At 50.1% G+C, this 15,119-nt stretch overlaps 1 protein-coding gene across 3 annotated transcripts in view; it reads left to right on the top strand.

The window, feature by feature from the left end:
• Positions 1 to 305: 305 nt before the first annotated feature.
• The window catches only part of HAAO (3-hydroxyanthranilate 3,4-dioxygenase), a 26,913-nt gene continuing 12,099 nt past the window's right edge, over positions 306 to 15,119 (top strand). Inside the window, exons 1-5 of one of the 3 annotated variants that reach the window (XM_017848924.1) lie at positions 306 to 1,134; positions 4,111 to 4,269; positions 4,674 to 4,752; positions 9,409 to 9,492; positions 9,896 to 10,002. In XM_017848924.1, coding sequence (XP_017704413.1) covers positions 4,696 to 4,752; positions 9,409 to 9,492; positions 9,896 to 10,002 — 248 coding nt within the window. In that variant the 5' untranslated portion in view covers positions 306 to 1,134; positions 4,111 to 4,269; positions 4,674 to 4,695. The remainder of the gene's footprint in view (positions 1,135 to 4,110; positions 4,270 to 4,673; positions 4,753 to 9,408; positions 9,493 to 9,895; positions 10,003 to 15,119) is intronic. The other 2 variants (XM_017848922.1, XM_017848923.1) reach the window with 2 other exon arrangements.

The following is a 15,119-nucleotide window of genomic DNA, read 5'->3' on the forward strand; positions in this document are numbered from 1 at the left end:
CTGAATCCTGCAGAAAGGCAGGCTTCTCCATCCTCCACACCCGAGGCGCAGGTTTCTCTTTCCTCACACCTGCACGTCCACTCCCAGCGCCCCAGCCCCTCACACCCAGGATAACTGTTAGAGTCTCTCATACAGGGACATCATTAACAACTCCAGATTCCCAAGGGCTAGGACACTGAGGCCAGTGTCCACATCTGCCAAATTCCTCCCACAGCTGTGTGCAAGCTGAGTATGTTCCTAAGACGCCTAAGGAATTCAGCACGGGGCTCGGGGTACACTGCGACGCTGAGCGGAGGACAGCGGCCGCTCCGCTGGGTCTCGGGTGGGGAGGGGTCGCCGTCCTGCCCTGAGCCCGGACTCCACAGCTCGGCGCCTGCACCGCTCCCCTCGCCGAGCCCGCGGCGGAGTCTGCAGGCTCCACGCAGCAGGTCTGGGGCTCACCCTGAATCGGGGCCTGTGGGGACCACTGTGCGGCTTCCCGCTGGGTGCGCGCCGCAACCCTGAGTGGCCGGGCAGTCATTCCCCTTTTCCAGACGGGAAAGCCAAATCTTGAGCCCAGAGCCAGCACCGTGTTCTCAGGCGCTGGGACTTCCAACCCGCGATCTCCCCACTGTAGTATTTCTTGGGACCTTCCCTGGGGTTCCCCCCGGGGCGTAGAGGGAAGGAACGTCTGGGGACAAGCGCCCCGGAAGTATCTGGATTCTGTGTCCTCCGCCGGGAGCAGGCCCCACCGCAGGCGGGAGTGTGTGGGGCGCCCCCGGGACGGTGGCGGGGACCGAACCCCTGCCCCGCGGAGAAGCAGGGGGCACTGGCCGCGGTTCCCCCTGCGCTGCGGCCGCCGCGCTCGCCAGGGTCCGGGGTGGCGCGGAGGGCGGCGGGCTCACACCAAAGTCCACCAGGGGCCAAAGTCTGCCGGCCCCAAGCTCCCACCGCGGGGTCGCGGGGGTTTGTTCCGCCTAGTGAGCTTGGGATTCTGGTTAAAAATGCGACTGGGCGGAGCCAGGGGCCTCCGACGGCGGGAGGACAGCGCTGCGAGGAGGCGCCCGGGACAGTCATGGAGCGCCGCGTGGGAGTGAGGGCCTGGGTGGAGGAGAACCGGGGCTCCTTCCAGCCCCCCGTCTGCAACAAGCTCATGTGAGTCCGACACCCCCATGGCCTCCCCCTGCCCTTGCTTCCTCTCCCTCCTCCCTCTGCGCCCTCACCTTGCAGCTCCGAGTTCCTGGACCCAAAAGCCTGCAGAAGGGCGGCTTCAATCTCTTGGTTCTTGGGGGAAAATGGAGACAGGCTGTTCCGGTTCCACCACAGCAGTCTGTTCCTCTTTCTGGTGACTGTGGTCTTGACTTCTGAAGAAGGCTGAGCTGGGTCTGAGGCTGTGGGAGATGAGATGACAAGGTGCACCCCTCCTTCCGGGGCTGAGAAACAATACTCCAACCCAAGTAACACTGTACATTTTGGGAAAACTCAAAAGTGTGGAGTGGGTGGTTTTCAAGGCCCCAGAAGTGCACTAGAATGTAGGCCTGGGGGCAGCCAAATCATACACCCCAACCCTGTGCCAGAAGCCACAGACAAAGGGGAAGGCAGAGAATCCACTCGTTTGGGAAGATCTTGATTTCTTGCTCTTTCCAGGGCCCCTCTTTGCAGGTGTGCACGAATACACACACACACACACACACCACTAGACCCTCCCTAGGCTACCTCTGCCAATAGCCTCTGCCTGCAGCACCCAACAGGGTTGGCCGTCCAGCTGCCATCTTTTTCAGGCAGACCTCTCAGGCCCTCCCCTGTGGCATGGTCACCTCCCTCACCCCCCAGTTCCATGGCAGGGCCTCACATGCCGGCCAGATCAAAGTTCACATTCCCCATTTGTGCTGTGTCCACAGGACATGGTCAGTAGGGTGGCACCTCAAACCAAACAGCAGGCCCAGGACTATGCCGAGTGTTTTTACGTCATCTCATCTCATTCTCATAGTAGTGCCATGAGGGAGGATTTTCGTAAGTAACTTTTCTAGTGTCACAGAGCGCCTGTGGGATAGGCTCCAGACTCAACCCATGGAGCAGTTCGACTCCAGAGCCCACGCTCACTCTTGGTTACCATGCAATACCACATGGCCAGCAGTCAATAGCTCCCCAAAGATCTCTTCGACCACTGTTGTTGCCCACCCCAATCAAAGATGTAGCATTGTCTTTGCCTCCTTCCACCACTTCATCCCCGTCTGCGGTCGCTCCCTCTCAGTCCTCCCATTGCTCCCTGAGGTCTCACGTCCATCTGCCCAGGCCTCTCGCTAGCATTCGGTGGTTTGATGGCATCATTGGTATTCTTGCTTCTGCTGCACCATGCCCACCTCCATCTTTGTCTTCACAAGGCGATCTCCTCGTGTGTGTGTCTGTGTCCAAATTTCTGTCTTTTAAAAGAACACCAGACATATTGGATCAGGGGCTCACCCTACTCCAGGATGACCTCATCCTAACCTAACCACATCTCAAGGACCCTATTTCCAAATAAGGTCACATTCTGCAGTACTGGGTGTTAGGACTTCAACATATAAATATGACAGGAGGGGTTGCTATTCAGCCCATAATAGCCCCAAGAAAGGTGAGAAGCTGCTTGAGGGTTCTGGGCAGAGGAGGGGCAGGTCTGGTTTATGCATCCTGACTGATGGGCTGAAAGAGTTCTTGAGTGGAGTTGTTTAAGAATTGTCTGCGTGTACCTAAATTACACCTCAGTGAAGTCGATTTTAAAAAACAACTTTCCAGGTTCCCCGGCACCCCTTAGACCAAGACCAGACTCCACGGCTTGTCCACCCTCCTGGTCCAGCCTTCTCAACATCGTTTCCCAAGGTCACCCCCAGTGCTTCTAGTCTCAGAGCCTCTGCACCCAGCTCTCCCACACATACCCTTCCCCAGTCAAGTTCCTTGCAGCTTCTCTCCCCTCCTTGAAGCTCTATGCAGCTTTAAGTTCTTTAAGCATGGACTGTTCATGACAGCCTCCTCCTGCCCTGCGACCTCATCCACCTTTTCAAACATCAGGTCGACACGTGTGTTTCTGGCTTATTGGACCCAGCCTCCCAAAAGGGAAGGAAAAGGAAAGAGACTGGCTCTTCCGTCTTGTCTCCATGCCTCCTAGCTGGGCTGGAAAGCAGCCCACAGGAGAGGACACTCAGAAAGGACCTGCCAGTCTAGTTTGGGGGCTCAGACCTCCCCCATAGCTCCTCCCCTGCCATCCACACCATGATCATCCATGCAGGCAGCCTCTAGAATGCTGTGCCCTGTGTGTACAAATGGTCCCAGACCCGGCACCTCCCCTTCCGGAGGAAAGCCCTCACCCCTGCCCTCTGTGGCAGGGTCACCTAAGAAGACCCTGAAGCCCCACCCAGACACATTCTGCTGCTGATTCACCCCAGTGTCTGCACCCTGAAAGGGGACCCTGCTATGCGGGTGGGGCGGGCTGTTCTCAGGAGGTGCTGAGGTATTTTTCCCATAAAAAGGTAACACCACACCAACAGCAGAAAGACTGAGGAGTTTGGGCACCCTTTTGTTCCAAACAGCTGACTAGATGCCCCACAGACCCAGTGCCAGCGTGGGAGTCAAGGAGCCTGGGACCTGGCACAGGTTCGGTCATTTCCTGGCTATGTGACCCCCTCTTGGCTGGCTAAATTGGCTGTAAAATGAGAGGGCTGTATTGAGTTTATTTATTTATTTATTTATTTAAGACAGAGTCTCCCTCTGTTACCCAGGTTGGAGTGCAGTAGCGCGATCTCAGCTCACTGCAACCTCCACCTCTCAGGTTCAAGCGATTCTTGTGCCTCAGCCTCCCAGGTAGCTGGGATTAAAGGTGCCTACCACCAGCCCTGGCTAATTTTTGTATTTGTAGTAGAGATGGGGTTTCGCCATGTTGGCCAGGCTAGTGGCCTCAAGCAATCCACCCACCTCTGCCTCTCAAAGTGCTGGGATTACAGGCATGAGCCACCACGCCCGGCCGGGTTTATTTATTTTATCAAATACTTAAATGGTGCTTACTACATGCTAAGCACCATTCTGAGAGCTTCGAAATATTAATTCATGTATTCTGTTTAAACTCTGTGAGGTAAGAACTGTTCCTCTATTTTACAGATAAGGTTAGTAACATGCCCCAGGGCCTATACTTGTAAACACATGCCACACTGACTTGACGCTGCCTGAGGCCCCTGCTAGATGTTACAGTCTCCTGTACCCACGAAGCCATGCCTCCAGCCAGGGCAAAGTGCAGGATCCCATAGTCAGACAGCACGGGTGAGTGGCAGGTCAAGGTCCTTTTGCCCCCACACTGCCTCATCCTGGGAAGGGGCCTCCAATTTGCTACTCTCCTGTAATTTGAGATCTTGATCACAGCCCGGGATCCTGGTTGATGAAGCCATAGATTCACCACCACGTCATTCCCCTTGTTGGGTCAGAGGATGTGGGGGGACACACAAACAGGGACAGTCACACAGACACGATCCCAGACACATAGACACTTGGATGCACGCAGGCATGAACTGGGGATGAGAGTTGGGGGACAGGGACAGTGAGGCCAAAACAGTTCTGCTCCTTCTCCCAGGGGCCCTCAGGCTCCCTCCTGGCCCCCACAGGACCCCTGCTCTCTTCACTCGTAGGAGATGGTTTAGAACATCTCCCCTACTTTGCACGCATTGCAGGCACCAGGAACAGCTCAAAGTCATGTTCGTTGGAGGCCCCAATACCAGGAAGGACTATCACATCGAAGAGGGTGAAGAGGTAGGTTTGACTGGTCTCCCTAGATCTAGGCCTGTGGGCAAGGAGCCTGGCCCTGGGGGGAGGGGGCGCTTCCCACTCGAGGCCCAGAGATGATGGACTGGAGAGGGGTAGACATGTGGCTGATGAGTGGAGAGGGGTGGACATGTGGCTGATAAGTGGAGAGGGGTGGACATGTGGCTGATGAGTGGAGGGGGCACAGCTGAAATCATAGGGCATGACTGCTGCCTCCAAGGTGGTGGGCAGGCAGTGACACCTCCACAGCCAGCACCTCTGCTGGGGGAGCCCCGGGAAACAGCCCACACCCTGTGGGTGACAGAGGCTTTAGCTGTGGGGCATCCTCCCCTTGGATATAGGGGCTGGCCATGTTCAGGGGGATGTCCTGGTCCCCTCCCCACAAACTTGACAGATTCAGTTGGTCTCCAAAATGAGATCCTCCCCTGCAGACAGGGGCAAAGTGCAAAAATAGCATGGGTGAGGCCTGGGCTGAGTGGGTGGTGGAGGGAGCGGGAGGGGCTGAGGGAGGAGGAGCTAGTGGCTAAGGGGTAGGCGTGGTAGGGGGTGCCTGGAGCTGAAGGAGGAGTTGGGGCTGGGTGGCCCTCCCTTAACTAGAGGCTGCAAAACCCGTTTGTGGCTTGTGGCTGGGGCAGGTGGGAGGGGGAATTTGCCTTGAATCACCTTTTGCACCTTGAAGTTTGGACTGTGCTTCTCTACTACCTACCCCAAAATAAATAAACAAAAGCAAAACTTAAAGAGAAAGGTGTGTCCCCTTAAGGAGAGACACAGAATTTCCTCTGGTGGAAAAGGATCAGTAGAGGGGCTCCCCATCCTCTCAGGAAGCCTGATTCTGGGGGTTCAAGATCCAGAGTCCAGCTTGATCAACAGCCTCTGTCCCCACTGAGGGCATCCAGGCCACAGCCAGGGACTGTAGTGAGCATGGGAGACTCACTTGTTCAACAAATATTTGTTGAGCACCTCATATGTGCACTGGGACACGCAAGGCTGTGCGGAGGAACGATGGGCCCCGGGCCAGAACTAGCCAACCCCTCACCTCTCATGCTCCAGGGGCCCTGCACCTCTCCTGGCCACCCCCTTCTCACAAACACACTTCACTGGAGACCATTTCCTTGGTGGAAAAAGTCAATAGGAAAATCTAAAACTATACTGAGGAGGTGGGTAGACCTGGCGTGGCTATGGTATGGGAGGCACAGCTGACTGCGGAGTCTTCCAGAGACTTCGGCCTTCTCTGTCAGCCCTGTTCTCAGCACCCACCTCTCCTGTCTCCCTCTGTCTTTGCTTCCCTTCTCGCCCCCTGCTGCCTCTGCCCCATGCCCATCCCATGGTTTCTCCAAGCTCAGGTGGCTGAGTGTCCCCTGAGGGGCCCAGCCAGCAGCCCATTCCCTGACTCAGATGGTAGCTGAGCGATGAGGAGGGCTGGCCAGCACAGGTGTCCTCACTCTGAAGGGACACCCAGGTGTCTGGGAGGAATCTGGCTGGAGGTGGGCTTGTGACAGGGCTTGGTCCCACCCTGCTGAGGTTTTGGTGGCAGGGTGGTGCAGCAGTTGCACAGCCGCAGGGCTAAGGGTCAGCCTCCTCTCTGTCCCTGCCTATCCTCACCCAGCTGGAGCCTGGGAAAACTCCAGGCTGTGCTATGGAAGCAGTGTAACTCAGGGTCCAGGCTCCTCCTGAATAGTGAGAAAAGGGGAGTCGCTCAGACCTGGGTTCAAATCACACCTCTTACCCAACCACATTTTCCTCCTTGCTGAGCTCTGCCTCTGCAATAGCAGTCAGGGTACCTCCAGCTCCCTGGCCCAGCTCCCCACTCACCAGCGTCACCTACCACCTATACTCCACCTACCTCACTCCTTTCTTGGAGCGTGCAGGTGCAGGGGGGCCAGAGGCAGATGAACTTGCACTGGGGGAATTCTCTGCCGCTTACTAACCCCGGGATCTTGGACAGGGCATATCACATCACCTCTCCAAGCCTGTTTCCATAAGCATATGGGGACAACGGCCCCTGTCTGGTGGAAGAATTCAATGTGCATAGAGTATGTGCACAGAGGCTGGTGCGGAGTTGGTGCTTGATATGCATAGTTCCTCTACACCTCTCGCCCTTTCCGCCTGGCCTGCCTGAAAGGCCTTTCCAGGTCAGAAAGCCAGATTCTATTCATTAGCTGCCTGAGCCAGTACAGTTAATCTTCTAGCCTGCCCCAGGCCCCCAAACATCATTTACTTCCAAACTGAGCATAATTCCTTTAGGACTGCCCACAGCTGTTCGGGATTTTCTGCTGTTCAGTGATCTGTACCTCTGCTCCAGGCCAGGCCTGCCCCTCATCACAGGGAAGCCCTCTGAGCAGGGGACAAGAGCGAGAAAATAGAGAAAATTCCGTGTAGCCTGCCTTGTAAGGGCTTACATCTGGCCCAGAGGGTCACTCCAGACTCCCCTCTCTCAACTTTTCCTGCCAACTTTTCCTTTGCCCCTCCTCCCCTCCCTCACTGTGAAAGGACCCTAGACACACACACACACACACACACACACACACACACACACTCTCACACAGGCTTCCTCCCAGCTTGGAGAGTGAGGGAGGAGAGCATACTGAAATGCTCCCTAGAAGAGAACCTGGTAGGTTTCTTATTATTTGTATGAAATAATGTTTATGGGATTTTTGTTTGTTCATGTTTGTTTTTGTTTTTTAGAGATGGGGTCTCACTCTGTCACCCAGGCTGGAGTACAGTGGTGCAATCATGGCTCACTGCAGCCACGACTTCTGGGGCTCAAGCAATCCTCCCACCTCAGCCTCCCAAGTCGCTGGGACTACAGGCAGACATCACCATACTTAGCTAGTTTTTGTAGAGATGGGGTCTCACCATGTTGCCCAGAATGGTCTCCACTCCTGGCCTCAAGTGATCCTCCCATCTCCCAAAGTGCTAGGATTATAGGCATAAGCCACCACATCCGGCCTATGGGTTGTTTTTAATAAGGAAAGTAAATATTGTTCCTTGTAGAAAATATGAGAAATATAGACAGAAAAATCCTTACCTCATTCGTAATCCCACCACGCAGAGGGCCGCTGTGAACAGGCTGCCTTTGTTATATTTGTGTTGCTACAAACTAAAACCCTGCCGGGTATAGTTTTGAATCTTTAACATAACTTTAGCATTTTCCGTTTTCCCCTTTTATTAACAGCTATTCAAAACATAGTTTTAATGGCTGCATAATGTTCCATATTTTGAATCTACCATCAAATATTTACATTTCCCCACAATTATATTAGCATTACTTTTGTCATTCTTACCATCATCAATACTAATAGCTAGAGGCTCATTGAGCACTTACTATGTGCTGGGCACATATGTGTAAAGCATCCCTGGCATCTTCTCAGCTACATTTTGAGTAGATAACTGTCATTTTGTAGATGAGGAAACCAAGGTACAGAAAGGCTAACTGAATTGATCAAGGGCACATCACACCCTGGCAGAGCTGAGGGCTTTTAACTATGCACTGCATTAAAAACAGCCTTGAATGTACACCACTAGGCAGGTATGTCTCTGATGAACTGAGGTCTCATTCCTGAGGTGGAATTACTGAGGTCAAGGTTGTACGGTGACCAGCTATCCGGATTCACCCAGAACTTTCCCAGTGTTAGCACTGAGGGTCCTGCATCCCAAGAAACCCCACAGTCCCTCCAGGGGTGTGACCTGCCAAGGCACTTCACGCCCGTGGCCAAGTTGCCCTTCAGAAGGGTGGTGACTATTTGTGCCTAGTGGCAGACTGCAGAGCCACATCTCTCTAGGTCCCTCGAGGTCAGCTTGGTTTCTCTGAGTAGATGCTGTTGATAACATTCCTTCAGCTATTTGGCTGGGGCTTTTAATACCTAGGCAGTGTGTGACAGGTGGAGAGAAAACCGGTCTCCCTCCTCCTCTTCCTCCCAATTCCATGGGGTGATCTCAGTAAATTAGGGACTTAGGATGAAGTCGGAAAAATGCAGTAGAAGCCCCGCCCCCCGGCCTGGGAGCGCACAAGAGGCACGTACTCCCATCCCCCACAGCACCTAACTCATCCCAGGCTGCCAGCAACCTCCACAGCCCCACCTGCTGCCAAGGCGTCACCCTGGCCAGAGGCTCCGGAGCCACATACAGCCTTGGGTCCAAGCTGCGGCTCCGGCTGGAGAGTAACCAGCCATGTGGCCTTAGGCCAGCTACTTTACCCTCTGAGCATTGGTTTTCTTTCTTTGTTTTCTGCTGAATGCGGTTAATGATACCTTTGGAGGCTTTGCTGTGAGGTTTCTGGTGGAAAAGTGCCTGGCACAGCCCCTGGTACACAGTAAATGGGTGGGTCCCCTACCTGACTGCTGGCTCATTCACTTCCCCAGTGAGCATTTCATCCAGCTCCTGCCTGCCAGCCAGGTAACCACCATTGCATCCTGGGTACTCTGGTCATCACTTGCATGTCCAAGACATGATCCCGTGTGTCCCCAGCACTCCATGGTATGCACCGGGGAGACAGGCCTCGGGACAGAAGTGATAGAGCTGCCCATCAACTCCAAGGCCTTCAGAAAGTTTTCAGGTTTCCCAGTCAGAATTCAGGGCCTGGGCAGTGGCCAAGGACCTGGAAGAGAAAGTGGGGAGGGTCCAAGCCTCTCTCCTGTCCCACAGGTATTTTACCAGCTGGAGGGAGACATGGTTCTCCGAGTCCTGGAGCAAGGGAAACACCGGGATGTGGTCATTCGGCAGGGAGAGGTGAGGCCGGATCCCAGCAGGGTGGGGAAGAGAAAGGCAGCCACAGCTGGGATCCTGACCCTGGCTGAGGTCTTATCCTCCCTACCTTTTCCTGCTCTCCCACACCCCACCTGCCAACCTGCCCCTTCCCCATCCTCCCTCTTCCAGGCCGCCCCATCCTCCCTCTTCCAGGCTGCTCCATTCTCAGCACAGTCCAACATTCCCTGTGGTTCCCCGGTGTAGAGGCTGGGCAGAGAAGAGGGCCCAGGGTGGACAAGCAGTACCGCTGTGCTGCCCAGGGGTCAGTTGGGCATGCCCAGGATGTTGGGGGCGCTAAGGTCTCCATGAGGGATAGTGGCCTCACTGTGCACCTTATCCATGAGGGATAGTGGCCTCACTGTGCACCTTATCTCTACCACTGCAGATATTCCTCCTGCCTGCCAGGGTGCCCCACTCACCACAGAGGTTTGCCAACACCGTGGGGCTGGTGGTTGAGCGAAGGCGGCTGGAGACGGAGCTAGATGGACTTAGGTAAATTCTGTCTGGAGGGCTGGGGCAGAGAAAGGGCAAACAGCAAAGGAGCACAGCGCCAAACTGCAGCTGAAAGGATCCTAGATAGACTCAAGAAAGCATGTCCTGGCCACTGAGTGGGCAGGAGGGCTTCACAGCAGAGGCAGTGGAGATCCTGTCTTTGTTGGCTGATGGTGGAGGAGTAGAGTGGGGTGGATTCTGTTCTCTGTGACCCCCTGGAAGCCCACTCAGCCTGATGACCTTTGGCTGGAATCAGAATCTGTGCTTTCTGCATGAGGTTGTGAACCCTGAAAATTCGAGACAGGTCTCAGTTAATTTAAACGTTTATTTTGCCAAGGTTGAGGATATGTGCCCGTGACACAGCCTCAGGCAGTCCTGACAACATGTGCCCAAAGTGGTCAGAGCACAGCTCGGTTTTATACATTTTAGGGAGACATGAGACACCAATCAACATATGTAAGATAAACATTGGTTCCATCTGGAAAGGTGAGACAACTGGAAGCAAAGGTGAGAAGACTCAAAGTGGAAAGGGGGCTTCCAGGTCACAGGTAGATAAGAGACAAATGGTTACATTATTTTGAGTTTCTGATTAGCCTCTTCAAAGAAGGCAATCAGATATGCATTTGTGAGCAGAGGGGTGACTTTGTGTAGAATGGGGGGCAGGTTTGCCCTAAGCAGTTCCTACCTTGACATTTCCCTTTACCTAGTGATTTTGGGGGCCCAAGATATTTATTTTCCTTTCACATTTCCCCTTTTCTTTTAAAATCTTTTGGAGAAAGCATTTTAGAAGAAATTGAGTCTCTGGTCCCAGGTTTTGTCTGATCTCTCATGGCTAGGATGGTTTATTCCTAGATGGGTAGATCCCAAGTTATTAGGGAAGTTCAGTTTTAGAAAGTTGTGAAGTCTCATGTCTTACAAAGAGAAAATATGGGGAGGAAGGGAGAAAAACAACAACCAACGAAAGAGCAATCCTGGAAAATCGATATAGGCCACATTACTCTGAAGTTCACACATCAGTAGGCAGGTATGATAGTGGTTTAGGTATGTAAATAGGTTGCTGATATTTTCTTCTGAAGTTTAAGTTGTCTGGCTTCAGTTTTCAGGGCTGTAAGAAAGCACAGCTCAGCTTTCAGTGACTCCAAGTTAGGAAAAACAAACAAAAAAAAGAGTAAAAAAATTGAAAACATTATTTTGAAAACTTGTAGTCAAGAAAATTAGAATTCAGTCCAAATCATAGAAAATAATAAAATTGAGAAACATTAGGTAAGACTAGAATCTAACAACAGGTGTACTATAGTTTTCAAAACATAATTTTTCTCTCTCCAGTTTCCCATTTTAAAGACAAATCATGGTAGGACTGATTTGCTTTATTATACTTGGCCTAATTATTTGTATACAGTGCAGCAAGAATAATTTTTTTTTTGAGACAGAGTTTCACTCTTGTTGCCCAGGTTGGAGTGCAATGGCATGATCTCAGCTCACTGCAACCCCCACCCCCTGGGTTCAAGTGATTCTCCTGCCTTAGCCTCCTGAGTAATCCTGGGATTACAGGCACCCACCAACACACCTGGCTAATTTTTTGTATTTTTAGTAGAGATGGGGTTTCACCATGTTGGCCAGGCTGGTCTTGAACTCCTGACCTCAGGTGACCCATCTGCCTCAGCCTCCCAAAGTGCTAGGATTACAGGCTTGAGCCACCACACCTGGCCAAGAATAATTATTTTTTATATAGGCTTTTAAATTGACTTTGATGGAACTTTTTTCCATAGAAGGAATCTCAGATAAGAGCTTTTTTTAAAGCCAAGCCTAGCCATGGATATGTGCTATTAAATACCTATGAGTTGGGTGATCTTCTTGAGGTTCCAAGGTAAACTTGGGGCTTTTGGGCCTGTCACCAGAGACAGGGCCTTTACTTATCAGAGGTCAGGAACCCTATACAGGGAAGGTATGAGGCCAGTTTCCCTAAGGGGTCTTTATTGGCTCCATAAACCAAGCTTCATTCCTTAAAGGAAAGCACCCCATTCCAGTCAAAGCCTTAATAAAATAACCAGTTTCTCCAATTATGTCCTGTTGCAAAATGAAAACAGATTCTTATTGCACTTAAGCACATAACTGTATTGCCATAAGTTAAGAATACTCACAAATAGCTTCCAAATTCTGGAGAAATCAGGTAGAGAGAAAAAAATATGCTCCAAATTTTGTTCATGGGAGTATACTAAATTGTTAAAAGCTGTCAATAGCTCAAAAAAAAAAAAGTTTCCTTGACACTGAAAAAACAAAACAAAGGATCAGCAACATTTAAAGCAAAAGTAAAAAAGATTACTTTAGTCTTCTATGCATTCAGTTTACATAGTTTACTCCTGTTATGCTTGATATTCATGAACATTTCAGCCCTCCATGAGAGTCCTGAAAGTTTTTCTTCTCTATTCTAATGTCACTATCTCCAAAGTTATCAGAAACCTGCATTTAAGAACACCTATGTTCTCTGGACACAGGGGCTCATGCCTGTAATCCCAGCACTTTGGGAGGCTGAGGCAGGTGGATCACAAGGTCAAGAGATCAAGACCATTCTGGCCAACATGTTGAAAACCCGTCTGTACTAAAAGTACAAAAATTAGCTGGGTGTGGTGGTGCGCACCTGTACTCCCAGCTACTCGGGAGGCTGAGGCAGGAGAATTGCTTGAACCCGGGAGGCGGAGGTTGCAGTGAGCCGAGATTGCACCACTGCACTCCAGCCTGGCAACAGAGACTCCATCAAAAAACAAAACAAAACAAAACAAAAAAATGAGTACCTGAGTTCTAGAGCTGATTTTAAAGCCACCTCCTAAGGAGAACCAAAACAGGACAATTGTCTGTGAATGACAAAAAGTTTTAAGGCAGCCATAGTCAAAGACACAGTTGGCAAGGAAATTTGTTACTTCTGTGGCACACAATAATTTAATACAATTATGATTATTACTGATTATGTGCACTAAGTTTTATCAGGATTATAGGAGTTTCCCATAATTTTGGAATGCATACCAATAATATATTTATACAAATACAGCCCAAAGAAAACCAAACACCATTTCATATTTGACAATGCTTCCTGTATAATTTTATACCAAATAACTATGTCATTTTGGACATTAGGGAACCCAATATCTTAACAGATTAATTAGGTCAGAAAAAGATATAATTTATCATTTGATTTTGGAAAGTTTGTCAAATATCAAAGGTTTAAAACTCTTGATATCACAATATAGGATCATTCATTTAACCAAAGTAATAACTCGAGGATTTCAAAGAAGTGAAAACCTTCATTCTTTGAGAAGAGACTTAATGTTCCAAACAATAAGCTCTAATAAAAATAGCATGAAGCCAGGCATGGTGGCTGATACTTGTAATCCCAGCACTTTGGGAGGCTGAGGCAGGGGGATCACAAGGTCAGGAGTTCGAGACCAGCCTGACCAACATGGTGAACTCCTGTCTCTACCAAAAATACAAAAATTAGCTGGGCGTGGTGGTGTGCACCTGTAATCCCAGCTATTCAGGAGGCTGAGGCAGGAGAACTACTTGAACCCAGGAGGCGGAGTTTGCAGTGAGCCAAGGTCACGCCACTGCACTCCAGCCTGGGCGACAGTGAGACTCTGTCTCAAAAAAAAAAAAAAAAATAGCATGAACCCAATTAACTATAGTTTTAAAAATTATATCTTGATGATAAGATATAATTTCCATAAACCTTTCATAACCTTTACTTAGGAGTCAGTTAATGCTTCAAGAAAACTTTTTAAATCTGACACAGGGGCCCATATGCTGGTCTTGCATCAGTGTACCTTTGACATTAATGACTAATTTATAGATAAACTGAACTTATTTATTTATTTATTTATTTGAGATGGAATTTGCTATTGTTGCCCAGGCTAGAGTGCAATGGTGTGATTTCGGCTAACTGCAACCTCCACCTCCTGGGTTAAAGTGATTCTCCTGCCTCAGTCTCCCAAGTAGCTGGGATTACAGACATGTGCCACCATGCCTGGCTAATTTTGTATTTTTAGTAGAGACGAGCTGTCACCATGTTGGTCAAGCTGGTCTCAAACTCCTGACCTCACATGATCCACCCACCCTGGCCTCCCAAAGTGCTGGAATTACAGACATGAGCCACCACCACACCCGGCGAGAAACTGAACTTATTTTATCTCTCAAAATTGGTCCTTACAATCTCCTATGCCCACCTCTTCCATGATAGTCCCTGGGCCTTAAGGAGTTGAATGGCTTTAATTTCTGTCCCTGTGTTTCAGGAATGCAGTTTATTTTGATTGGCATCTTCTGGGCCTGAAGATGGGGCTTTAATTGATGTCAGTGTCTAAAATTTAGCAGGACTTGGTCGGGCACAGTGACTCACGCTTGTAATCCCAGCACTTTGGGAGGCCAAGGTGGGCGAATCATGAGGTCAGGAGTTTGAGACCAGCCTGGCCAACATGGCGCAACGCCTTCTCTACTAAAACTACAAAAAATTAGCTGGGCATGGTGACAGGCACCTGTAATCCCAGCTACTCGGGAGGCTGAGGCAGAAGAATTGCTTGAACCTGGGAGGTGGAGGGTTGCAGTAAGCCAAGATCACGCCACTGTACTCTAGCCTGGGCAACAGTGCGAGACTCTGGTCAAAAAAAAAAAAATTTAGCAGGACCTGGTGTCCTTTTTAGACCCAGGAGTCAAAGCCCTGTAACTTAATGTCACAAGGACATTAAAAGCACATACAGAGCGATACACAGATGTAATAACCTTAACTTTTGAAAAAATTTAATCTCATTTTTATTCCTAAGCAACCCAAACTTAATAATAATGTGACAACTTGATCATATAAAAGTTTTTGGGTTTTCTTTTAAAATAAATCCTCTTATAGTGACTTACACAGACCATTCATGCTATGCTTGGACTTTCTGGTTTGTCCTGAACATCCCTCCTTCTTCAACAACCAGTCATTTTACTCTACAACTAAATTTACCATACAAGAGTCTTTCTCATATGAAATTATTTCTCTTTAAGCTTTCTTACCACAAAAAAACTTCTTTGTTTTTATAACTTTCTTTACATCTCTTTTATTTCCTGGTTCCTTTTATCTTGTTTTTTTTTTT

The sequence above is a fragment of the Rhinopithecus bieti genome, unplaced genomic scaffold (assembly GCF_001698545.2).
Source record: "Rhinopithecus bieti isolate Rb0 unplaced genomic scaffold, ASM169854v2 scaffold_28163, whole genome shotgun sequence".
Taxonomy (NCBI): Eukaryota; Metazoa; Chordata; class Mammalia; order Primates; family Cercopithecidae; genus Rhinopithecus; species Rhinopithecus bieti.